Genomic DNA, 26,037 nt, shown 5'->3' on the forward strand with positions numbered 1-26,037 from the left:
TGATTGTACTCCTGCTCCATATCCATCAGGTTCAACTGGGTCTGTGGATGGAGCCCGGCGTCAGAGCTTAGAGGCCGGCAGGATCCCACTTCCACAGAGCCCTACAAGGGGATGTGGAAGGAAAACAGCATGTGGGGCTCCAGCCCCTGTACCAGCAATAGGTACCTCAACCTTACAACACCATCCACGGGTGAGAAGGGAGCATGCTGGGGGCCCTATATGGGCCCTCTTTTCTTCCATCCGAAATAGTCAGCAGCTGCTGCTGACTAAAATCTGTGGAGCTATGCGTGGATGTCTGACCTCCTTCGCACAAAGCTTGAAAACTGGAGAACCCGTGATACCACGGGGGGGTATAGCCAGAAGGGGAGGGGCCTTGCACTTTTTAGTGTAGTGCTTTGTGTGGCCTCCGGAGGGCAGTAGCTATACCCCAATCGTCTGGGTCTCCCAATAGAGCGCTGAAGAAAAGTGGGTGCATGAAAGACGCCTGAATTCAGTGAAGATATGTGCATTACAATCTTGATCCGTCGCGCCAACCCACGTCCCATCGACCTAGACACGCTGACCTGTCGCGCCGACCCAAACACGTTATCCAATGTGCCGCCCAGGTAAGTCAACTGATGTGCCGACCCAGACACATGTATGTCAACCGATTTGTTGACTCTGACCTAGGTACGTTATCCGGTGTGCTGACGTTGACCCAAGTACCTTACCTTGTGCGCCGACCCCGGTACATTATCCAGTGTCCAGTCCCTGACCCAGGTACGTTAGCGAATGTCCAGTCCCTGACTCCGGTACGTTAGCCAATGTCCCACTATTTGAACTACAGCCACACAGCTGTACAGTTTGCACAAAGTACCCTGTTCCGATTCTATCACCGAAAACAATTGGTATGTGTCCTGTAGACGTCTGTAGATATCAGTGAACTACCGTATATTCAATACAAAGGCATAAACAATAAAAAAAAGTAAGATACCCACGCACCAGTCCTACAGTGACTTGTTCCTCTTTAGCCCTCTTCCCTGTGTGTATCGATTTGAAGATTTCCAGGAGTTCATCGCTCTGTACCAAGTGACTTTCATTACTGACAACTTTTTGCTCAGTCCTTTCAGAGTCGGGCTCTGGCATAACTCCCCTCTCCTCACCATCAGAATCTTCCGAACACGTCTGCCAACCTTCATCATCTTCACAATCTTCATACTCCTCACTTGTGTCACTAGCCTCACAGTCCCTGGCAGGTGCAGTTTCCACTACATCCTCTTCATCCTCACTGTCTTCTTCATCTGTAGTCGTATGGTCACTCTGTACATCAACCTCCCCATCTCTGCTTTGCTATTGGGAAAAAAGCCAAAAACGTGTGACAAATAAATGAAGCTACAAAGTCAGGAAATCTTTTATATGCGAAAATAATGTATTCAGAGATGAAAGAGTATATAACAAAACGATAAACCAGGTTAAAATGACAGGATAAGGGATTACTATAGAATGTTCTGTCTAAAGGTGGTGTCACACATAGCGACGACGACAACGACGTCGCTGCTAAGTCACCATTTTCTGTGACGTAGCAGCGACGTCCTGTCACTGTGTGTGACATCCAGCAACGACCTGGCCCCTGCTGTGAGGTCGCCGGTCGTTGCTGAATGTCCAGCTTCATTTTTTGCTCGTCGCTCTCCCGCTGTGAAGCGCACATCGCTGTGTGTGACAGGGAGAGAGCGACGAACTGAAGCGAGTAGGGAGCCTGTCGTCTGGCAACCTGCGGTAAGCTGTAACCACGGTAAACATCGGGTAACCAAGAAGCCCTTTCCTTGGTTACCCGATATTTACCTTAGTTACTAGCGTCCGCCACTCTCATGCTGCCAGTGCCGGCTCCCTGCTCCCTGCATACGTAGCTGGAGTAAACATCGGGTAATTAACCCGATGTGTACTCTGGCTAGGAGTGCAGGGAACAGGGAGCCGGCACTGGCAGCGTGAGAGCGGCGGACGCTAGTTACTAAGGTAAATATCGGGTAACCAAGAGAAGTGCTTTCCTTGGTTATCCGATATTTTCCTTAGTTACGCTTCCACGCGTCGCTGCTGGCTGGGGGCTGATCACTGGTCGCTGGTGAGATTTGCCTGTTTGACAGCTCACCAGCGACCATGTAACGACGCAGCAGCGATCCTGATAAGGTCAGATCGCTGGTTGTGATCGCTGCTGCGTCGCTATGTGTGACACCACCTTAAGGGCATGTCAGATAAAGTATCTCCCTCATTACCATTTGTCCACTCATTATTGAAAAGAAGGGAATTTTGTTACTTACCGTAAATTCCTTTTCTTCTAGCTCCTATTGGGAGACCCAGACGATTGGGTGTATAGCACTGCCTCCGGAGGCCACACAAAGCAATTACACTAAAAAGTGTAAGGCCCCTCCCCTTCTGGCTATACACCCCCAGTGGGATCACTGGCTCACCAGTTTTAGTGCAAAAGCAAGAAGGAGGAAAGCCAATAACTGGTTTAAACAAATTCACTCCGAGTAACATCGGAGAACTGAAAACCGTTCAACATGAACAACATGTGTACCCACAAACAAACCAAAAATCCCGAAGGACAACAGGGCGGGTGCTGGGTCTCCCAATAGGAGCTAGAAGAAAAGGAATTTACGGTAAGTAACAAAATTCCCTTCTTCTTCGGCGCTCCATTGGGAGACCCAGACGATTGGGACGTCCAAAAGCTGTCCCTGGGTGGGTAAAGAATACCTCATGTTAGAGCTGCAAGACAGCCCTCCCCTATAGGGAGGCAACTGCCGCCTGCAGGACTCTTCTACCTAGGCTGGCGTCCGCCGAAGCATAGGTATGCACCTGATAATGTTTGGTGAAAGTGTGCAGACTCGACCAGGTAGCTGCCTGGCACACCTGTTGAGCCGTAGCCTGGTGTCGCAATGCCCAGGACGCACCCACGGCTCTGGTAGAATGGGCCTTCAGCCCTGATGGAACCGGAAGCCCAGCAGAACGGTAGGCTTCAAGAATTGGTTCTTTGATCCATCGAGCCAGGGTGGCCTTAGAAGCCTGCGACCCTTTGCGCTTACCAGCGACAAGGACGAAGAGTGCATCCGAACGGCGCAAGGGCGCCGTGCGGGAAATGTAGATTCTGAGTGCTCTCACCAGATCTAACAAATGTAAATTCTTCTCATACTGATGAACTGCATGAGGACAAAACGAAGGCAAAGAGATATCCTGATTAAGATGAAAAGAGGATACCACCTTCGGGAGAAACTCCTGAATGGGGCGCAGCACTACCTTGTCCTGGTGGAAGACCAGGAAGGGAGCCTTGGATGACAGCGCTGCCAGCTCAGACACACTCCGAAGAGATGTGATCGCTACCAGAAAAGCCACTTTCTGTGATAGTCTAGAAAGTGAAACCTCCCTCAGAGGCTCGAAGGGCGGCTTCTGGAGGGCAACTAGTACCCTGTTCAGATCCCATGGATCTAACGGCCGCTTGTACGGGGGTACGATATGGCAAACCCCCTGTAGGAACGTGCGCACCTTAGGAAGGCGTGCCAAACGCCTCTGAAAAAAGACGGATAGCGCCGAGACCTGACCTTTAAGGGAGCCGAGCGACAAACCTTTTTCTAACCCAGATTGCAGGAAAGAAAGAAAGGTAGGCAATGCAAATGGCCAGGGAGACACTCCCTGAGCAGAGCACCAGGATAAGAATATCCTCCACGTTCCGTGGTAGATCTTAGCGGACGTGGGCTTCCTAGCCTGTCTCATGGTGGCAACGACCCCTTGGGATAATCCTGAAGACGCTAGGATCCAGGACTCAATGGCCACACAGTCAGGTTCAGGGCCGCAGAATTCCGATGGAAAAACGGCCCTTGGGACAGTAAGTCTGGTCGGTCTGGTAGTGCCCACGGTTGGTCGACCGTGAGCTGCCACAGATCCGGATACCACGCCCTCCTCGGCCAGTCTGGGGCGACGAGTATGACGCGGCTGCAATCGGATCTGATCTTGCGTAGCACTCTGGGCAAGAGTGCCAGAGGTGGAAACACATAAGGGAGCCGGAACTGCGACCAATCTTGCACTAGGGCGTCTGCCGCCAGCGCTCTTTGATCGCGAGACCGTGCCATGAAGGTTGGGACCTTGTTGTTGTGCCGGGACGCCATTAGGTCGACGTCCGGCCTTCCCCATCGGCGACAGATTTCCTGAAACACGTCTGGGTGAAGGGACCATTCCCCTGCGTCCATGCCCTGGCGACTGAGGAAGTCTGCTTCCCAGTTTTCTACGCCGGGGATGTGAACTGCGGATATGATGGAGGCCGTGGCTTCCACCCACATCAGAATCCGCCGGACTTCCTGGAAGGCTTGCCGACTGCGTGTCCCCCCTTGGTGGTTGATGTATGCCACCGCTGTGGAGTTGTCCGACTGAATTCGGATCTGCCTTCCTTCCAGCCACTGCTGGAAGGCTAGTAGGGCAAGATACACTGCTCTGATTTCCAGAACATTGATCTGAAGGGTGGACTCCTGCTGAGTCCACGTACCCTGAGCCCTGTGGTGGAGAAAAACTGCTCCCCACCCTGACAGACTCGCGTCTGTCGTGACCACCGCCCAAGACGGTGGTAGGAAGGATCTTCCCTGTGATAATGAGGTGGGAAGAAGCCACCACTGCAGAGAGTCCTTGGCCGTCTGGGAAAGGGAGACTTTCCTGTCCAGGGATGTTGACTTCCCGTCCCATTGGCGGAGAATGTCCCATTGAAGTGGGCGCAGATGAAACTGCGCAAACGGAACCGCCTCCATTGCCGCCACCATCTTCCCGAGGAAGTGCATGAGGCGTCTTAAGGAGTGCGACTGACTTTGAAGGAGAGCCTGCACCCCAGTCTGTAGAGACCGCTGCTTGTCCAGCGGAAGCTTCACTATCGCTGAGAGAGTATGAAACTCCATGCCAAGATACGTTAGTGATTGGGTCGGTGACAGATTTGACTTTGAGAAGTTGATGATCCACCCGAACGTCTGGAGAGTCTCCAGTGCAACAGTCAAGCTGAGTTGGCATGCCTCTTGAGAGGGTGCCTTGACCAGTAGATCGTCCAAGTAAGGGATCACAGAGTGTCCCTGAGAGTGCAAGACTGCTACCACTGCCGCCATGATCTTGGTGAACACCCGTGGGGCTGTCGCCAGACCAAATGGCAGAGCTACGAACTGAAGATGGTCGTCTCCTATCACGAAGCGTAGAAAGCGTTGGTGCTCTGTAGCAATCGGCACGTGGAGATAAGCATCCTTGATGTCTATTGATGCTAGGAAATCTCCTTGAGACATTGAGGCAATGACTGAGCGGAGGGATTCCATCCGGAACCGCCTGGCGTTCACATGCTTGTTGAGCAGTTTTAGGTCCAGAACAGGACGGAATGAGCCGTCCTTTTTTGGCACCACAAAGAGATTGGAGTAAAAACCTTGACCTCGTTCCTGAAGAGGAACAGGGACCACCACTCCTTCTGCTCTTAGAGAATTCACCGCCTGCAGAAGGGCATCTGCTCGGTCGGGATGTGGGGAAGTTCTGAAGAACCGAGGCGGAGGACGAGAACTGAACTCTATCCTGTACCCGTGAGACAAAATGTCTGTTACCCACCGGTCTTTGACCTGTGGCAGCCAAATGTCGCAAAAGCGGGAGAGCCTGCCACCGACCGAGGATGCGGAGGGAGGCGGCCGAAAGTCATGAGGCAGCCGCCTTGGAAGCGGTACCTCCGGTTGTTTTCTTGGGGCGTGAGTGAGCCCGCCAGGAATCAGAGCTCCTTTGCTCTTTCTGAGTCCCTTTGGACGAGGAGAATTGGGGCTTGCCCGAGCCTCGAAAGGACCGAAACTTTGACTGCCACTTCCTCTGTGGAGGTTTGCTTGATCTGGGCTGGGGTAAGGAGGAGTCCTTACCTTTGGACTGTTTAATGATTTCCGCCAATTGCTCACCAAACAGTCTGTCTCCAGATAATGGCAAGCTGGTTAAACATTTTTTAGAAGCAGAATCTGCTTTCCATTCTTTTAACCACAAGGCTCTGCGCAAAACTACAGAGTTGGCGGATGCCATTGAGGTACGGCTCGTAGAGTCCAGTACCGCATTGATAGCGTAGGTCGCAAACGCAGACATTTGTGTAGTTAGGGACGCCACTTGCGGCACTGCTGGACGTATGAGAGAGTCCACCTGTGCCAGACCAGCTGAAATAGCTTGGAGCGCCCACACGGCCGCGAATGCTGGAGCAAACGACGCGCCGATAGCTTCATAGACAGATTTCAACCAAAGGTCCATCTGTATGTCATTGGCATCTTTAAGTGAAGCCCCATCCTCCACTGCAACTATGGATCTAGCTGCAAGCCTGGATATTGGAGGGTCCACTTTTGGACACTGGGTCCAGCGTTTGACCACGTCAGGGGGAAAAGGATAACGTGTATCCTTAAGGCGTTTAGAAAAACGCTTGTCCGGATAAGTATTGTGTTTCTGGATGGATTCTCTGAAGTCAGAGTGGTCCAGAAAAGTACTCAATTTACGCTTGGGATACAGGAAATGGAATTTCTCCTGCTGTGCAGCTGCCTCCTCTGCAGAAGGGGCTGGGGGAGAAATATCCAACAGCCTATTGATGGCCGCTATAAGGTCATTTACCATGGCGTCACCATCTGGCGTATCCAAATTGAGTGCGGCGTCAGGACAAGACTCCTGATCACCCACCTCTGAGTCATCATATAGAGACCCTTCTCGCTGAGACCCTGATCCGCGTGATGACGTGGAGGGTCTCTCCCAGCGAGCTCGCTTAGGCGGACTGGGACTGTCATCGGAGTCAGAGCCCTCAGCCTGTGATGCCTGGGACCCCCTTGAATTACGGATTAATTCCAGCTGAGGGGGGCCGGGGAACATAGACACAGCGGTGTCCATGGTCTGAGCAACTGGCCTGGACTGCAAGGTTTCCAGGATTTTTGCCATAGTCACAGACATTTTATCAGCAAAAACTGCAAATTCTGACCCCGTCACCGGGGCAGGGTTCGCAGGCGACTCTGCCTGGGCTACCACCACCATAGGCTCTGGCTGACGAAGTGCCACTGGGACTGAACATTGCACACAATGAGAGTCGTTGGAGCCTGCTGGTAGATTAGCCCCACATGCTGTACAAGCAGTGTAAGCAGCCCTTGCCTTGGCACCCTTGCGTTTTGTGGATGACATGTTGTTGTCTCCCCAGAGTAATATAGGGTATACAGCCAAGAAGCGACCAAACAGTGCAGTATATATATATATATATAAATATATCTGGTACAGCGAAAAACAGTACACAAATATAACACTGTGGCACTAGTGGGGCCGCACGTATGTGCTGCTTACCGCCCGCTTAGCGCGGGTGTGTGGTCGCCAGAAATCCCTAGCCTGGGTCCCCCAGAGCCTGCGTCCGTCTCCAGCCAGACTGCATGTGTATAATGGCTGCCGGCGTCCTGGGGAGCTGCAAGCCTGGGGGCGGGCCTAGGGTGTGCACAGAGAAAAAGCGCGAAGCCTGTGTCCTACTGTGCTCAGTGAGAGGGCTGGAGCATGTAAATCGTGCTCCAGCCCTCGGCGCTGCCGATTGAACAACGTCTCTCCCCTACCCTGATTGACAGGGTGGGGGGCGTTAACGAAGCGGAGCTAGGCCGCAGAACAAACCGGGAACTAAAGTTAGAAGCGCCGCCGCCGTAAAAGCGCGGTCGGCGCGTCCCCGGCGCACTACAAGTCGCAGCTGCGCCGCCGCTCCAGGGGCGGTCGGCGCGGCGATCCACACACATAAAGTCCCCCAGTAATCTGCGGGGACTATAAGCCCAGCGCACAGCGCTACAGTCCCCGGCGCACTAGCACACCCAGCAAGTCTGGGATGTGCGTGGCCTGTCATACGGGGACACAGAGTACCTGAAAGTTGCAGGGCCTTGTCCCTGAACGGCACTCCCGCTCCACATCCAGCAGGTTCTATGGGTCTGTGGATGGAGCCCGGCCTCAGGGCTTGGTGGCCGGTAAGATCCCACTTCCTCAGAGCCCCACAGGGGGATGGGGAAGGAAAACAGCATGTGGGCTCCAGCCTCCGTATCCGCAATGGGTACCTCAACCTTACAAACCACAAGTGGGGTAAGAAGGGAGCATGCTGGGGGCCCCATATGGGCCCTCTTTTCTTCCATCCGATATAGTCAGCAGCTACTGCTGACTAAACAGTGGAGCTATGCGTGGATGTCTGACCTCCTTCGCACAAAGCAGAAAACTGGTGAGCCAGTGATCCCACTGGGGGTGTATAGCCAGAAGGGGAGGGGCCTTACACTTTTTAGTGTAATTGCTTTGTGTGGCCTCCGGAGGCAGTGCTATACACCCAATCGTCTGGGTCTCCCAATGGAGCGCCGAAGAAAGTCAATTTCACAGTAACTCAACCCCTACCCTAGAGACACAAGGAGACCATTTTAACCCCTTCACCCTCAGGCGATTCTTTTTTCCTTCATTTTTTTGCTCCCCTTCTTCCGAAAGCCGGATCTTTTTTATTTTTTCCATCAATCTTGCCATATGAGGGCTTGTTTTTTTGTGGGACGAGTTGTACTTTTAAATGAAGTTTTACCATATAGTGTACTGGAAAACGTCAAATAGATTCCAAGTGCGGAAAAATTGCAAAAAAAAAAAAAAAAAAAGAAAAAGTGCGACTGTTTTTGAGATATTTTATTCACAGTGTTCACTATATTGTAAAACTGATGTCTCAGTGTGATGCCTCAGGTTGGTATAAGTTCGAAGATACCAAACATGTATAGGGGTTAAAAAAAAATTCAGACGTTTGTCCAAAAAAGTGGTGCTCGTCTTGTGACATTTTCCGGGACATATAGTGTTCTCATTTTGCGGGATATGGGGCTCAGTGATTACTTATTTTTTGCGTCTCGTGCTGACATATTTAATGGGACCATCTTTGTGCATATACTACCGTATTTTTCGGACCATAACACGCACTTTTTTTCCCCCAAATGTTGGGGGAAAGTGGGGGGTGCGTCTTATGGTCTGAATGTGGTTGCGGGAAATGGGGGTGCTGCGGTGGAGCTGGTCATCGGGGGCACGAGCAGGCTGTAGCAGCCTGCCGTGACCACGTGGACCCGCTCATTTAATATGCACGCCCATCCCCCGCCCATCATCCCTCAGCGCTTAAGCAGGCACTCACAGGTGGGCGGGATGATGGGCGGGGGATAAACAGCCGGCCCGCATGATCACCCCTGGCAACTACGGCCTGGAGTGATCATGTGCGGCTGTATTCACTGCTCCCCGTGCATCATCATCAGCGCGGGGAGCAGTGAATTAGTGTACAGTACTCACCGTTCCCCTGCAGCATCGCTCGTCCTCCCATCTATGTCAACGGCAGCGCCGCTGAGTGGAGCCGTCCCCGTTACCCTGCTGCATCGCGATCATCTCCTGTGTCTGTGCCGGAGGCTGGGTGGAGACTAGTGACGCGCACAGCGATGACGTCATCGCTGTGCGCACGTGTCCACACGCAGCCGCCGGGCACAGACACAGGAGATGATCTCGTTGCTGCAAGGGAACAGGGAAGGCTCCACTCAGCGGCGCTGCCGCTGACATAGATGGGAGGACGAGCGATGCTGCAGGGAGTGAGGTAAGGTGAGGTGAGTATGAACGTTTATTTTTTTTTATGTGCCACAGGATGCGGCCATACACCAGGATGGGGGTATATTATGAGCAGGATGCGGTCATATCAGCAGGATGGGGCCATATCAGCAGGATGGGGCCATATCAGCAGGATGGGGCCATATCAGCAGGATGGGGCCATATCAGCAGGATGGGGCCATATAAGCAGGATGGGGTCATAGCAGGATGGGGGTATATTATCAGCAGGATGGGGGTATATTATCAGCAGGATGGGGGTATATTATCAGCAGGATGGGGGTATATTATCAGCAGGATGGGGGTATATTATCAGCAGGATGGGGGTATATTATCAGCAGGATGGGGGTATATTATGAGCAGGATGGGGGTATATTATGAGCAGGATGGGGGTATATTATGAGCAGGATGGGGGTATATTATGAGCAGGATGGGGGTATATTATGAGCAGGATGGGGGTATATTATGAGCAGGATGGGGGTATATTATGAGCAGGATGGGGGTATATTATCAGCAGGATGGGGGTATATTATGAGCAGGATGGAAGTATATTATGAGCAGGATGGGGGTATATTATCAGCAGGATGGGGGTATATTATCAGCAGGATGGGGGTATATTATGAGCAGGATGGGGGTATATTATCAGCAGGATGGGGGTATATTATGAGCAGGATGGGGGTATATTATGAGCAGGATGGGGGTATATTATGAGCAGGATGGGGGTATATTATGAGCAGGATGGGGGTATATTATGAGCAGGATGGGGGTATATTATGAGCAGGATGGGGGTATATTATGAGCAGGATGGGGGTATATTATGAGCAGGATGGGGGTATATTATGAGCAGGATGGGGGTATATTATGAGCAGGATGGGGGTATATGAGCAGGATGGGGGTATATGAGCAGGATGGGGGTATATGAGCAGGATGGGGGTATATGAGCAGGATGGGGGTATATAGCAGGATGGGGGTATATAGCAAGGATGGGGGTATATAGCAAGGATGGGGCCATATGCCATGATGGGTTATATAGCAGGATGCGGCCATATGGCAGGATGAGGGACATATACTGTATATACAAGGCAGGAGGATCATTACCAGGATGTGGCACCTTACTAGAGAATTTGGGGACATTACCCCCATAACAGTGTCAGCAGCAGATCCTCGCCCCATAAGTATGTCATGACCACATTTTTTGCTTAAAATTTTATTTTCCTATTTTCCTCCTCTAAAACCAGGGTGCGTCTTATAGTCCGAAAAATACGGTACATTTTGATTGGCTGTTAATGCAGTTTGCGCAAATTTTGCGACAACCCAAAAAAAACCCCATAAGGTTGGCATTTGGAGTTTTTTTTTGCTGCTACACTGTTTACCGATCAGTTTAATTGATGTTATATTTTGATAGATCAGGCGTTTCTGAACGCGACGATACCAAATGCGTGCATATTTTTTATTTTTTTAACCCTTTAATTTTCAGTGGGGTGTGATTTCAACTTTTAGGTTTTTATTTTTTAAATGTTTTTTTTTTTTTTTTTTATTTTACTAGTCCCCATAGAGGACTATAAGGATCAGCAGTTTGATAGCTCATTCATCCTCTTGATCAGAGCTGCACAGCTCAGATCAGCAGAAATGCTCGTCTTCTGTTACAGGCAGCGCCCTGCTGCCTGTAACAGGGAGTCAGTCATGATAGCGACAGGAGTCATCACAGGACCCTGTGCTACCATGGCAACCATCGGCTCCCCGTAATCACATCACGTGGCTTCCAATGGCAGTGGGTAAGTGCGCATTACCTGCTATGGCGCTTTAAATCGTGCTGTCACATTTTGACAAGATCTAAGGGGTTAACAGGCGTGGGTGGATTGCAGATCCACCTGCACGACACATGTGATTGCTGTAAAAATCAGCAGAGTTGTGCGGGGATTGCTGCTGGATCACGGCAGCATCCAGCGGTGATCATCCATTCATGATTTAGGACGTACAATACGCCCTCAGTCGTGAAGGGGTTAATATTAAATAAATTAAAGTGAATTACTATCTGGAAGAATTTCTCTTCTAGGCAGGGATTCTAAGGTTCTTACGGTGTTTTGTTCCTGCACAAACCTCCCAGGAGAGCACTATCATCACTCTCATTATTCTGGTGGTATTCACATACTGTGCGCTTCTGTCCATAACAGGCATCAAGAACTTATTTTTTAGCGTCAGATACATAACTTTTGCACAAGTGTACAGTCATATGAAAAAGTTTGGGCACCCCTATTAATGTTAACCTTTTTTCTTTATAACAATTTGGGTTTTTGCAACAGCTATTTCAGCTTCATATATCTAATAACTGATGGACTGAGTAATATTTCTGGATTGAAAGTAGGATTTTTGTGTACTCACCGTAAAATCTCTTTCTCTTAGTCTTCATTGGGGGACACAGGACCATGGGTTATGCTGCTGTCACTAGGAGGCTGACACTAAGTAAACAGAAAAAGTTAGCTCCTCCCCAGCAGTATAACCCCTGAGCCGGAGGCGGGCTCAATCAGTTTAGTGCACAAGCAGTAGGAGGAGAACCAAACAATCCTGGATAAAACAAGGTAAAAAACTATGACGAACAGTCGTGTGACCAGTGACCTGGGAATATGGGCACTGGGGAAACAGGCATGTCATATATAACGAAAAGCACAAGCAGGGTGGGTGCTGTGTCCCCCAATGAAGACTAAGAGAAAGAGATTTTACGGTGAGTACACAAAAATCCTACTTTCTCTGTCGTTTCATTGGGGGACACAGGACCATGGGACGTCCAAAAGCAGTCCCTGGGTGGGAAGAAAACCATCACCGGAGATAGGAAGGAAGTCACTTCCCCTTGCCGGGCTGACCCGGACCTACAAGCGCCTACGTTGTTACAGGTGTGCCACTGCCACCCGCAAACCTTACACCAAGACTGGCCTCTGCCGAAGCTTGAGTGAGAACCTGTTAGAAACTAGTAAAGGTACGCCGACTAGATCGGGTGGCGGACCAGAGGACCTGGTTGACCGACGTCTGGAGCCCAATCGTTCAAGGGTGCCCCTTGCTCGGTAGACCGCGGCGGAAGTCCGACCTTCATGCGATAGTCTTCACATATGGAGGAAGGGATCCATGTGATATTCAGGCCCTTGGCGCCGGCCTATGCTTCTTGGGAAAGGGTGGAAGGATGGACTGACAGTCGGTGTAACCGACAAAAAAATGGTGTCCTGCCGACACGAAAGACTGAGGGCTCGTACCAGCCCTAGAACGAACTATGCCTCTTTCAGGCTGAGAGGGGAGCCTAGAACCGACAAAAACGAAACCTAAAGTCCTCTTCTGGAAGGAAAGCCGAGGTGTCTCGGACAGAAACGAAGGGTTCTGGCTGGAGCCCCCCCCCTTATCCTGCTGGCGGAGCGGAAAAAGGGGGAGAAAAGACTACGAGAGGGCTGTCCGCCCTGATGCCGTCTGTAACAACCAGATGGCCACGAGGAGCCCACCTATCAAAACAGGTGGGAGCAGGGAAAAAGGGGTACCTTGAGCAAACTCATCACTGGATTATGGTCCCACTTTTCTAGTGAACGATGAAAAACGCCGAGCCAGATGGACGTTTCTCTGAGCGAAGGCCCTGATTGACGGAAAGTGAAAAGTCTCTGAAGATGCGGTCCTCACACCACCGGGGGAGCTCTTTCCAAGTGGAAATAAATCTTCGAGGGAACTGGATTCCAGGCCCTCCTCAATGTCTGTCATCATCTTGTTCACAGACCTGACCGAGCCAGCACCCGGGATCCACTGGTGAGGCCATGGAACCTGGGACTTCTGAGTCCTGGTAGACTAGAGGGGCCCCGACACGGAAGAATCTGGCGGTCTGGAAGGAGCCACGGGGCATCTGCGAGGAAATGAGTAAGTTATGCGAAACTATGCTCGCCTGGGCCACTCCCGAGCTATCGCCTGCCTAGGTCCCTCTTGAGAACCCTCGAGATCATGGAAAGTCGCGGGAAGATGCACGAGAGCCTGAACAGGCTACACGACCGGTCTAGGGCGTCGTCCTCTAGACCAGAGCAGGTGGCGTACTCGACGCACCATTGACTTGAGAGTTGGATCGGAAGGCCAAAAAGTCACGACTGGAGGTCTTCCTTCGCCAGAGATCTGGCTGTTGATATCCCTGTTGGAGCCCTTTACCTACGCGAGACCTATCCTACCGCGGAAATCGGCCGTCCAAACGTCCACGCTCGGGATGTGCTGCTGAGATTAGCGAATGAAAGAGCCCGTCCCAGAGCAAGAACCTCTTGGCCTCTTCCCTTGCCATGACGCTCCCTGCGTCTTCCTGGTGGATGATGCACATCACTGCTGTGGCATGGTCCGACTGGAACCTGACTGGACAATACGACCCAGAGAAGAAATTGTAACCGGACTAACCGAATGGCTCTGAGTCCGGAATGTTGAAGGGGAGACGACACTCTAGGGGTGTCCCTCGGGACCGTGCCGAGGAATGGTGGGGTAGCATACCCTAGTACGGGAGGCTGGTGACGGTTGATAATAAGCTCCAGAGGAGGAAAGGGAAGCTTCCCAGGGATGGTTGCGAAGATTGGTCCTCTAGGAGGAGATTGGCCGGTCACCCTCGAAGACGGAACCTTCCTGTCCCCGTTATTCAGTGTGTTCAGTTGGAGAGTCCGGGATGAAATCTGGTATGTGCACCATCGCTAACACCGCCACAGGCTGTCGAGGACTCGCATAGCAAAAAACCGAAGGGAAAAGACGGGAGCGGGAGGCAAAGAGCCGCGGGACCCTGTGCCAGGAGGGAAACTGCTCCTGCGTGAGGAGTAGCAACCCTTGAACGGCTCGAATACCGTGCCTGAGGAGTGATGGACCGGGCCGGGTCTGGGAGGACTCCTTCCTGTAGCTCAGCTACCCTAGTAGCGAAAAGTGATGATGATGGTCTAAACCTCAAGGCGAGGGTCCTTGAAGGGAGACTCTGGGTCTCCCGGTCGTTCCTGGGCAGAGAGAGCCTGAGGATGCGTAGGGATCGTGATCCCTGCAAGCACTCTTAGAAAGCTGGGACGGTCCGCAGCAACGCAAGGCGGAGATGGCTGTTGTAGGGATAAAGGTTCCCTGACGAACCTAGCGTGAGGGAAAGAGTCCTGGTGCATCAGGGCCGATGCCGGGAAAGGGATGTACCCTTCCCTTACGTAGCCAGTCTACCCTGACGTAGCCTAGGGGATAAACTGGACTCGCCTATCTCCGAAAGGGCGATCCCGAGAGCCGGAAAGGAAGTCAGCGACTTCCTAGATGTCGAATCTGCGTTCCTGATCCCGAGTCAGAGCTCTCGACGGGTAGGTACACTGATGTTAGAGGCTCAGGCCGTGTAGCGGGCAGACACCAGATTTTGTGAAGAGAGGGTACTCACTGAAGCTGATAACCAGTCCTGGGTCGGCATAGGTGGAGCGCGGACCGCTGCGTAGAGTGTCCGTGGAGTCCCTGCGGAGCGTCACGATAGGGACGAGAAGCCAGGAGGAACCCAGGCGGGTCAAGTACAGGGTAGCGTGCCCCTTCATCACGGAGCCCTCTACGAGAAGGGGTAAGACAATATAAAGGACTTACCGCTGGTAAAAATTGTGTCCGGGGAATATCCGTGATCACGCAGTCACACGGCGAACTGGATGTCCACTGAAAACCCGCAGGGGCCCCCACCTTCCTGTCTGCAAGGTGCCATGCCCCCTCTCTCCAGAGCCCTCTGGGGGAATGATAATGACAATAACACGACTTACCGCAGGTAAACGCCGTGTCTGGTTGTTGTCTGTGATCACTCAGCGACTCCAGTGTGGCATGTCCATTCTCACAGAGACCCCTTTTTGGAGAAGGGAATAAAGACGATGACAAGACTTACCGCTGGTAAACGTCGTGTCTGGCAGTTGACTGTGAGCACGCGGTAACTCAGCGAGCTCTGGATGTCGTCTGAGCACATCAACGGTCCGCTCCAAATGACTTAAAGGGGACCTGCGTGCATGGAGATAAGAGGGCTGTCCGTAGCCTTACGGCCTGACTCACCAATTCCAGCAGGCCTTTAGTCATGCGCCAAAACATCCAGGTCCTGCTCGGAGTCCAGCAGAGGTGGAAAGCCTGGGCCATCACCCGAGAGGTCGGAAGACTGCCGGAGAAAAGGCAGTCTGGACCTGGGGAATAAGGTGGAAAACAGGGGGGCCACAAAAGACGAGACCTGTCGGGTCCGCTTCTAGCATAGGGAAAGGTCCCTGGTACGAGACTCACCTCCCCGAGGGGATTGCGCTAGACCTATGGAAGGTATAACCGAGTATTGGCCGGGGACACAGCGCATGCGCGCGAAGCCGAGGGACGGCGGCGAGGGGATCTATGGCCTGAGACAGGGCATTAACCCGCCGGAGGGGACTAAACTAAAATCTCGAGCTGGGAGCGCGATATAAAAAAGGTGAAGCAAAACAAGTGCCCGAAAAGTACTGTAAGAGTTAAGGTGTAAAAAACTCATGTACGTAAAATTTTTAATAAAAATCGACCTAAAATAAAAAATACCCACTAAAGAAAAGTGTGATTTATTTTTCCCCGGAAAAAAAAGGTGATGCTGAGGCCTCAGTAAACCCAGACTAGTAGTCTGGAATAAACTCCCATTCTCTCTTTTTTTTTTTTTTTTTCTTTATTTAAAATGGACGCTGTGAGCGGGAAAAAAATATATCCCCCACCCCCCAAGTGATGCCTGGAGCAGGGCGGAGGGCGGGAACGGAGAGGCCGGCGTCCAATAGCGCCGTGCGGGAGGCGGGCCTGGGGACGCCGAGGACAGGGCCGAAGCCGGGGGCTAAATTTTGAAGGTGCCGGGGCGGGCAGAGGCCGCGCCGGCGGACCCGGCCGCAGGCGGCGGCGGAGAGGATCCTCGGCGCGCTGTGCGGGAGGCGGCCTGGGTACGCCGAGGACAGGGCCTAAGCAGAGGTGCAGTCGCGGGCAGAGGTAGCGCCGGGGGACCCGACCGCAGGCGGCGGCGAGGATCCTCGGCGCGCTGTGCGGTAGGCGGCCTGGGGAACCGAGGACAGTGGCCGAGCCGAGGTGCCGTTGCGGGCAGAGGCAGCGCCGGCGGACCCGACCTCAGGTGGCGGCGGCGTTTGAAGCTGTTGAAGGTACAGGGGCAGCGCCGGCGGACCCGGCCGCAAGTGGCGGCGGCGCAGCAGCGATGCGGGGCCGCCCGACCTCGGAGTCGGCAGGGAGCTCCACGGACGCAGCGGGGGAGTCCGGCGAGTAGGCCCAGACCGGGGCCTAAATTTCTGCAGCCGTCCGAGGGGGGAGAAGGTAGGGGTCCTATCTGATCCGCGGCGCGCTGTCCAGTGTGCAGGCTGAGACTCTGCACATGCTCCTGTGTGCTCCGCTCAGCGAAGGAATGGCTGCGGGCACCAGGAAGCAGGCTGAAGAAGGCGGGGAGTTGGACGCCATTGGGGTGGAAGCCCCTAAATGTAGCAGCGTTGCGGGCCCCATCCAAAAAATCCAGATGCGCTGCGGAGGTCCAGGCCCTGCTGTATGCCCCTTGCGACCCTTTGGGGTGGTACCGCAGGGTGAATAGGGGGTGCCCAGGAAAGTTCAGCCCCGCGTGCCAACCGGGGAGTGGTACCGTGGAATTGGACGGGGGAGAGGGCCCGACGACTCAAGCCTCTGTGACCCAGGGGAGTGGTACCCACACGGGCTGCGAGAGCTGAGGTAGAGAAAAGATACCTGCAGAAAAAGAGAAATACCACAGATGAGAGCGACGAGCGTCGCCGAGAAAAAATGAAAAAATAACGCAAAAAATCAAGTGGCTGAAGGGGGCCCAGTCGGCCCACATCAGCCTCCTACGACACTAAGCAAAAAACTGATTGAGCCCGCCTCCGGCTCAGGGGTTATACTGCTGGGGAGGAGCTAACTTTTTCTGTTTACTTAGTGTCAGCCTCCTAGTGACAGCAGCATAACCCATGGTCCTGTGTCCCCCAATGAAACAACAGAGAAATGAGGTTTATTGTACTAACAGAAAATGTGCAATCCGCATTTAAACAAAATTTGACCGGTGCAAAAGTATGGGCACCTCAACATAAAAGTGACATTAATATTTTGTAGATCCTCCTTTTGCAAAAATCACAGCCTCTAGTCGCTTTCTGTAGCTTTTAATGAGATCCTGGATGAAGGTATATAATAATAATTTATTCATTTATATAGCGCTGTTAATTCCACAGCGCTTTACATACATTGGCAACTCTGTCCCCATTGGGGCTCACAATCTAGGTTCCCTGAGAGTATGTCTTTGGAGTGTGGGAGGAAACCGGAGTGCCCGGAGGAAACCCACGCAAACACGGGGAGAACATACAAACTCCTTGCAGATGGTGTCCTTAGTGGGATTTGAACCCAGGACCCCAGCGCTGCAAGGCTGCAGTGCTAAACACTGAGCCACCGTGCTGCCCATATATTTGACCATTCCTGTTTACAAAACAATTCCAGTTCAGTTAAGTTTGATGGTCGCCGAGCATGGACAGCCCGCTTCAAATCATCCCACAGATTTTCAATAATATTCAGGTCTGGGGACTGGGATGGCCATTCCAGAACATTGTAATTGTTCCTCTGCATGAATGCCTGAGCAGATTTGGAGCGGTGTTTTGGATCATTGTCTTGCTGAAATATCCATCCCCTGCGTAACTTCAACTTCGTCACTGATTCTTGCACATTATTGTCAAGAATCTGCTGATACTGAGTTGAATCCATGCAACCCTCAACTTTAACAAGATTCCCGGTGTCGGCATTGGCCACACAGCCCCAAAGCATGATGGAACCTCCACCAAATTTTACTGTGGGTAGCAAGTGCTTTTCTTGGAATACCGTGTTTTTTTGCCTCCATGCATAACGCCTTTTTGTATGTCCAAACAACTCAATTTTTGTTTCATCAGTCCATAGGACCTTCTTCCAAAATATAACTGGCTTGTCCAAATGTGCTTTTGCATATCTCAGGCAACTCTGTTTGTGGCGTGCTTGCAGAAACTGCTTCTTTCGCATCACTCTCCCATACAGCTTCTCCTTGTGCAACGTGCGCTGTATTGTTGACTGATGCACATTGATACCATCTGCAGCAAGATGATGCTGCAGGTCTTTGGAGGTGGTCTGTGGATTGTCCTTGACTGTTGTCACCATTCTTCTTCTCTGCCTTTCTGATATTTTTCTTGGCCTGGGGCCATTAAGCCATTTTTCTGGGCTTAATAGGATCAGAAACTGTGGAAAAACAAAGCGCAATAGGGTCTTACCCCAACAATGGAAGGGGGTAAAGAAGGGAATTTTGTTTACTTACCGTAAATTCCTTTTCTTCTAGCTCCAATTGGGAGACCCAGACAATTGGGTGTATAGCTACTGCCTCCGGAGGACACACAAAGTATTACACTTAAAAGTGTAAAGCCCCTCCCCTCTGCTATACACCCTCCCGTGCATCACGGGCTCCTCAGTTTTGGTGCAAAAGCAGGAAGGAGGAAACTTATAACTTGGTCTAAGGTAAATTCAATCCGAAGGATGTTCGGAGAACTGAAACCATAGCCAAGAACAATTCAATCTGAACAACATGTGTACACAAAGAAAACAACAGCCCAAAGGGCACAGGGGCGGGTGCTGGGTCTCCCAATTGGAGCTAGAAGAAAAGGAATTTACGGTAAGTAAACAAAATTCCCTTCTTCTTTGTCGCTCCATTGGGAGACCCAGACAATTGGGACGTCCAAAAGCAGTCCCTGGGTGGGTAAAAGAATACCTCGATAAAAGAGCCGTAAAACGGCTCCTTCCTACAGGTGGACCACCGCCGCCTGAAGGACCCGCCTACCTCAGCTGGCATCTGCCGAAGCGTAGGTATGCACTAGATAGTGCTTCGTGAAAGTGTGCAGACTCGACCAGGTAGTCGCCTGACACACCTGCTGAGCCGTAGCCTGGTGCAGCAATGCCCAGGACGCACCCATGGCTCTGGCGGAATGGGCCTCCAGCCTGAAGGGACCGGAAGCCCAGCAGAACGGTAGGCTTCAAGAATTGGTTCCTTGATCCACTGAGCCAAGTTGACTTGAAAGCTTGCGACCCTTTACGCTGGCCAGCGACAAGGACAAAGAACGCATCCGAGCGGCGCAGGGGCGCCGTACGAGAAATATAGTCTGAGTGCTCTCACCAGACCTAACAAGAGCAAATCCTTTTCACATCGGTGAACTGGATGAGGACAAAAAAGAAGGTAAGAAGATATCCTGATTGAGATGAAAAGAGGATACCACCTTCGGGAGACATTCCGGAACCGGACGCAGAACCACCTTGTCCTGGTGAAACACCAGGAATGGTGGCTTTGCATGACAGTGCTGCTATGTCAGACACTCTGCGGAGTGACGTGACTGCCACTAGGAAGACCACCTTCTGCGAAAGCGTGAAAGAAATATCCCTCATCGGCTCGAAGGGTGGTTCCTGAAGAGCCGGTATCACCCTGTTCCGATCCAGGGTTCTAGCCGACGCTTGGAAGGAGGGACTATGTGTCAAACCCCCTGCAGGAACGTGCCCTACCGTGAGATGCCACAAATCCGGGTACCACGACCTCCTCGGCCAGTCTGGAGCGACGAGGATGGCGCGGCGGCAGTCGGATCTGAACTTGCGTAACACTCTGGGCAGCATCGCCAGAGGACGAAATACGTAAGGCAGTGGAAACTGCGACCAATCTGGCCTTGAGAACGTGCCATGAATGCCGGGACCTTGTTGTTGTGCCGGGACGCCAATAGGTCGACGTTCGGTTTCACCCAGCGGCAACAATCTCTTGAAACACGTCCGGGTGAAGAGACCATTCCCCTGCGTCCATGCCCTGGCGACTGAGGAAGTCTGCTTCCCAGTTTTCTACGCCCGGGATGTGAACTGCGGAGATGGTGGAGGCTGTGGCTTCCACCGACAGCAGAATCCGCCGGACTTCCTGGAAGGCTTGCCGACTGCTTGTGCCGCCTTGGTGGTTGATGTATGCCACCGCCGTGGCGATGTCCAACTGAAATCGGATCTGCCTGCATTCCAGCCATGGCTGGGACGCTTTTAGGGCTAGATACACTGCCCTCACCTCCGGAACATTGATCTGGGGGGAGGACTCTGTTGAGTCCATGTACCCTGAGCCCTGTGGCGGGGGAAGACTCCCTGACAGACTCGCGTCAGCCGTGACCACAGCCCAGGATAGGGGTAGGAAGGATTTTTCCTTCGATAAGAAGTGAGAAGAAGCCACCACTGAAGGGATGCCTTGGCTGCCCGAGAAGGAGCAACGTTCCTGTGGAGGGACGTCGATTTGCTGTTCTATTTGTGGAGAAAGTTCCATTGAAGTGGGCGTAGATGAATCTGCGCAAACTGAGCTGCATCCATTGCTGCCACCAACTTCTCTAGGAAGTGTATGAGGCGCCTCAAAGGGTGTGACTGGGCTCGAAGGAGCGATTGCACCCCTGTCTGTAGTGAACGCTGTATGTCCAGCGGAAGCTTTACTATCGCTGAGAGAGTATGAAACTCCATGCTGAGATATGTCAGTGATTGGGCCGGTGTCCATCTTGACTTTGGGAAATTGATGATCCACCCGAATCTCTGGAGAGTCTCTAGAGCAATGTTCGGGCTATGTTGGCATGCCACCCGAGAGGGAGTCTTGACCAGCAGATAGTCTAAGTAAAGGATCACCGAGTGTCCCTGAGAGTGTAGGACCGCTACTACCGTTGTCATGACCTTGGTGAAGGCCCGTGGGGCTGTCGCCAGGCCGAGAGTTAGTGCCACGAACTGAAGGTGTTCGTCCCCTATGGCGAAGCGCAGTAAGCGCTGAAATTCTGGTACAATCGGCACGTGGAGATAAGCATCCCTGATATCGATTGATGCTAGGAAGCCTCCTTGGGCCATCAAAGGCGATGGCAAAGCGGAGAGATTCCATCCGGAACCGTCAGGTTCTCTGTCCGTTGAGCAGTGTGAAGTCCAGAACGGGGTGGAGTGATCCGTCCTATCTGGTGTTCACCGCTTGGAAATGCATCTGCTCGCTCGGGGGACGGAGATGCTCTGAAGCAACGAGTCGGAGGACGAGAACAGAGCTCTATCCTGTGACCGTCAGACAGAATGTCCCTTACATCGGTCTAGGACACGTGGAGACCACTCCCCTGACCTGGACCGCCATACAGGAAAGGTTCTCTGTGCACGGCGGAGGATGAAAATACCACCGCCTGAGACGTCAAAGACGCTAAATGCGGAGCAGACCGCATTAATCTGAGACAGAGCAGCTGAGATAGCCTGGAGTGCCCGCCCCTGCAAAGGCTGGGGCAACGGACGCGCCTATGGGTTCATAGATGGATCTCATTAGGAGTTCTATCTGTCTGTCCGTGGCATTCTTGAGCGTGGACCCGTCAGCCACTGCTACTGCTGATCTAGCCGCCAGTCAAGAGACTGGAGGGCACCTTGTGACACTGAGCCCGAACGTTAACAACGTCAGAGGAGAATGTGTTATAAGACGTTTAGTAAAACGCTTGCCCGGGAAGGTGTGCTTCTGTACAGTATCTGTGAAGCCGATAGAGCCACGTCCGGACAGAGTCCTGGGTTGCGACCTCCGCCCCCTCCTCTAGAGGGTCCTCAAGCTGAGACCCTTGAAGAAGTCGGGGAAGATTCCAAGCAAGGCTGCTTAGCCGGACTGGGACTGCGGCTCGTGCTGGAGTACCCCACGTCATAACTAGAGGCCACCCCAGGAACACGCTTCGTCGCAGACCGATAGAGGCCTGGGGCGATCTCGCAGTGCCCGGGGCCTGTTTAAGGGACCGGTCTGGACTGCAAACTCCTAGTGTCTTAGCCGACCACTTGTCCATAGCCTGAGACATGGATAGGGAAAATGACCCAGAGAGTTTCTCAGCAAGCTGTAACTCTGTCCCTGCCGCTTGGACCGGGAACGCCGGCGAAGTTTTCATCATGGAAACTCTGTCGCTGTTATCTGTGCAGTGCCTGTAATATAGGCGCACAAGAGGTTAAAATAAGCCAGTGTTTTGGCACCCTTACTCTTTAAGAGCAGACAACAGCCTGTCGTCCGCAGAGTAATCAGTGAGGGTATACAGCCAAAAACAATAATGCTGCCGAACAGTGAAATCATATAGATAGACACATATATGTATATATATATATATATATATATATATATATATATATATATATATATATACACTGCGGCACCCAGGTGGGGACAACACCCTAGGAAGACCACCTTTGAAAACTGGTGCCCCCCAGTGCTCAGTGAGGGGGAAGGAGGATAGCAACGTATGCTCCAGCACTCCCTACGTTATGATGCAGGTGTCTGCAGGAATCCGGTGGTCTATAGGGATCAGTGAGGGGGGGCGGAGGACAGCGAGGTGTGCTCCAGCCCTCACTGTCGGCAACCTACCGACCCTCCCGCCCCTCTCCCTGACTGGCAGGCTCAGGGGCGGGAGTGTTAACCCACTAGGCCGCAAAAGCCGGGGACTCAAGTAAAACCGCGGCCGGCAAACATGCATGGTCGGCGCGGTAGTCCCGGACAAAGAATGCCCACCGCAATCGCAGCTGCGTCTGAGGCCAAGGTGCTTCAGGCACCGTGCCAACGGGGACACAGAGTACCTGTAGCTGCAGGGTGTCCCTGACGATACTCAGTCTCCGGCAGGGGCTGCGGATGTGGCTTGTAGCCCTCAGATTCTCTGACCCGGATCTCCCTCAGCTGCAGCCAGAAGGTGCTGAAAAAAACATGGCTGACGGCGTTCTCTGAGGAGGAGGGAGGCGTGGGCGTGTTCACACAAAAGTGCGGGAATCTGGTGCCTCAGCGTGGGTAGTGAGGGGGGCGGAGGACAGCACAATGTACTATAGCCCTCACTGTCGGCGTCATACCGACCGTCCCGCCCTTTTCCCTGACTGACAGGTCTGGGGGCGGGAGAATCCCATACTAGGCCGCAAAAGCCGGGGATTAAAGTTGAAATCGCGGCCGACCGGCAGTGCACGGTCGGCGCGGTAGTCCCGGACCCACACGCACGCCGCAGTCGCTGCAGCGTCTGTGCCCAAGGTGCTTTATGCGCCGTCCCAACGGGGACACAGAGCACCTGGAATATGCGGTACTAGGCAGAAGCCGGAGACTAGAGTGTAAGCGCAGCCGGCCACAAGCGCGGTCCCGGCGCACTAACACACCCAGCAGTGCTGCAGCGTGTACGATACAAGCGCGCCATGCGCCGTCCCCAAGGGGATACAGAGTACCTCGCAGTAGCAGGGCCATGTCCCTGACGATACTCAGCTCCTGTCCAGCAGATTCCCAGGGGCTGCGGAGGGAGCACGGTCCCAGTGTCTAGAGACCGATTATGGATCCCACTTCACCCAGAGCCCTGCAGGGATGGGGAAGGAAAAACAGCATGTGGGCTCCAGCCTCCGTACCCGCAATGGGTACCTCAACCTTAACAACACCGCCGACCAGAGTGGGGTGAGAAGGGAGCATGCTGGGGGCCCTATATGGGCCCACTTTTCTTCCATCCGAAATAGTCAGCAGCTGCTGCTGACTAAGTTGTGGAGCTATGCTTGCATGTGTGCCTCCTTCGCACAAAGCTTAAAAACTGAGGAGCCCGTGATGCACGGGAGGGTGTATAGCAGAGGGGAGGGGCTTTACACTTTTAAGTGTAATACTTTGTGTGTCCTCCGGAGGCAGTAGCTATACACCCAATTGTCTGGGTCTCCCAATGGAGCGACAAAGAAAATGGGGTGTCACACTCACCTCTGATGGTTGTGCCAGTCACAACCACTATATAAGCATGTAAGAATCCGGGTCCAAGGCAGCAGCCCCAGGAAAGCTGATAACAGAGAGTAGTGGAGGAAGGGTCTAAATCCGCGCCAAGGACTCAATGGCTCCAATGAAGAGATTAATGCTTCTTTTAATATCATGCACAGGTCTACGCGTTTCAGGAGACGCAGCTCCCTTCTTCAGGACAACAGGCAGAAAAACATCAAATCTCGGGCTTAACAAGAACTGTACCTATGTTCTTCCATTTCCTTACTATGTTCCTCACAGTGGAAACTGACAGTTTAAATCTCAGACAACTTTTTGTATCCTTCCCCTGAACAACTATGTTGAATAATCTTTGTTTTCAGATCATTTGAGAGTTGTTTTGAGGAGCCCATGATGCCACTCTTCATAAGAGATTCAAATAGGAGAACAACTTGCAAGTGGCCACCTTAAAAACCTTTTCTCATGATTGGATACACCTGAATATGAAGTTCAAAGCTCAATGAGGTTACATAACCAATTTAGTGCTTTAGTAAGTCAGTAAAAAGTAGTTAGGAGTGTTCAAATCAAGAAATTGATAAGGGTGCCCATACTTTTGCACCGGTCAAATTTTGTTTAAATGCGGATTGCACATTTTCTGTTAGTACAATAAACCTCATTTCAATCCAGAAATATTACTCAGTCCATCAGTTATTAGATATATGAAACTGAAATAGCTGTTGCAAAAACCCAAATTGTTATAAAGAAAAAAGGTTACCATTAATAGGGGTGCCTAAACTTTTTCATATGTCTGTATATTCTAAGAGGTTTTAAGTGAAGAATGGCTTTAATGCATAGAGGGTGATAAACTAGATTAAAGGGTTGTATAAAATCAGAGAAAATGTTTGACTTCCCCACAACACGGTGTGTACTCGACTAAATATGGTCCTTAAAATATATTAAAGGGAACCTGTCACTAGTTTTGGGGCCTATAAGCTGCAGCCACCACCAGTGGGCGCTTATATACAGCATTCTAACATGCTGTATATAAGAGCCAAGGCCGCTGTGTAGAACATAAACACTTTATAATACTCACCTAGAAGGTCGCTCCGGTGCACGGCAGTCGGATGGGTGGCGCCATTGCCCGGGACCAGCGCCTCCTCTTTTGGCCATCTTGGTCTTTCTTCTTCTGAAGCCTGGGTGCATGAGGCGTCCTACGTCATACACACACGCCGGTATTGAGGTCCCACGTATGTGCACTACGATACTTTGATCTGCCCTGAGCAGGGCAGATTAAAGTGCGCCTGTGCAGAACCTCAGTGCCGGTGAGTGTCGATGACGTAGGACGCATCAGGTTCCCTTTAACAAATATGACATTTATATTGAAAAAAGTAATGAATTCAAGAAACAATATAAAAATAAGAAAAAGAAACATACCCTGGCATCTTCAGAAAGTCTTTGGGCCTCAGCTAGAGCCGACCAGAACACAACTTTAACACCTTCTTTCTCAAAGTAGGCCGCCCAGGCCTGCCGCTGGCTTTCAGTTAGCAAGTCTGCCTTGTTTATTAGGACTATATTTTCTTTATGGGAATTTACTTCTTTGACATATCGCTCCTTTGGAAAAATAAATAAATAAAAATGAAAAAGCATTGCCATTTTGCTAATAGAACTCTAATAAAAAGTTATGTCAGCTATCTGCTGGATAGGTGATA

General features: G+C 52.0%; 1 protein-coding gene across 2 annotated transcripts in view; it reads right to left on the reverse strand.

Moving 5' to 3' along the window:
• The window catches only part of LSG1 (large 60S subunit nuclear export GTPase 1), a 96,089-nt gene that overhangs the window by 27,027 nt on the left and 43,025 nt on the right, over positions 1–26,037 (reverse strand). For both annotated transcript variants that reach the window (XM_075340515.1, XM_075340516.1), the window contains exons 7-8: positions 25,763–25,939; positions 982–1,329 (exon numbers count right to left, since the gene is read on the reverse strand). In XM_075340515.1, the coding sequence (XP_075196630.1) occupies positions 982–1,329; positions 25,763–25,939 (525 nt within the window). The remainder of the gene's footprint in view (positions 1–981; positions 1,330–25,762; positions 25,940–26,037) is intronic.

This window comes from Anomaloglossus baeobatrachus, chromosome 3 (genome assembly GCF_048569485.1).
Source record: "Anomaloglossus baeobatrachus isolate aAnoBae1 chromosome 3, aAnoBae1.hap1, whole genome shotgun sequence".
NCBI lineage: Eukaryota > Metazoa > Chordata > Amphibia > Anura > Aromobatidae > Anomaloglossus > Anomaloglossus baeobatrachus.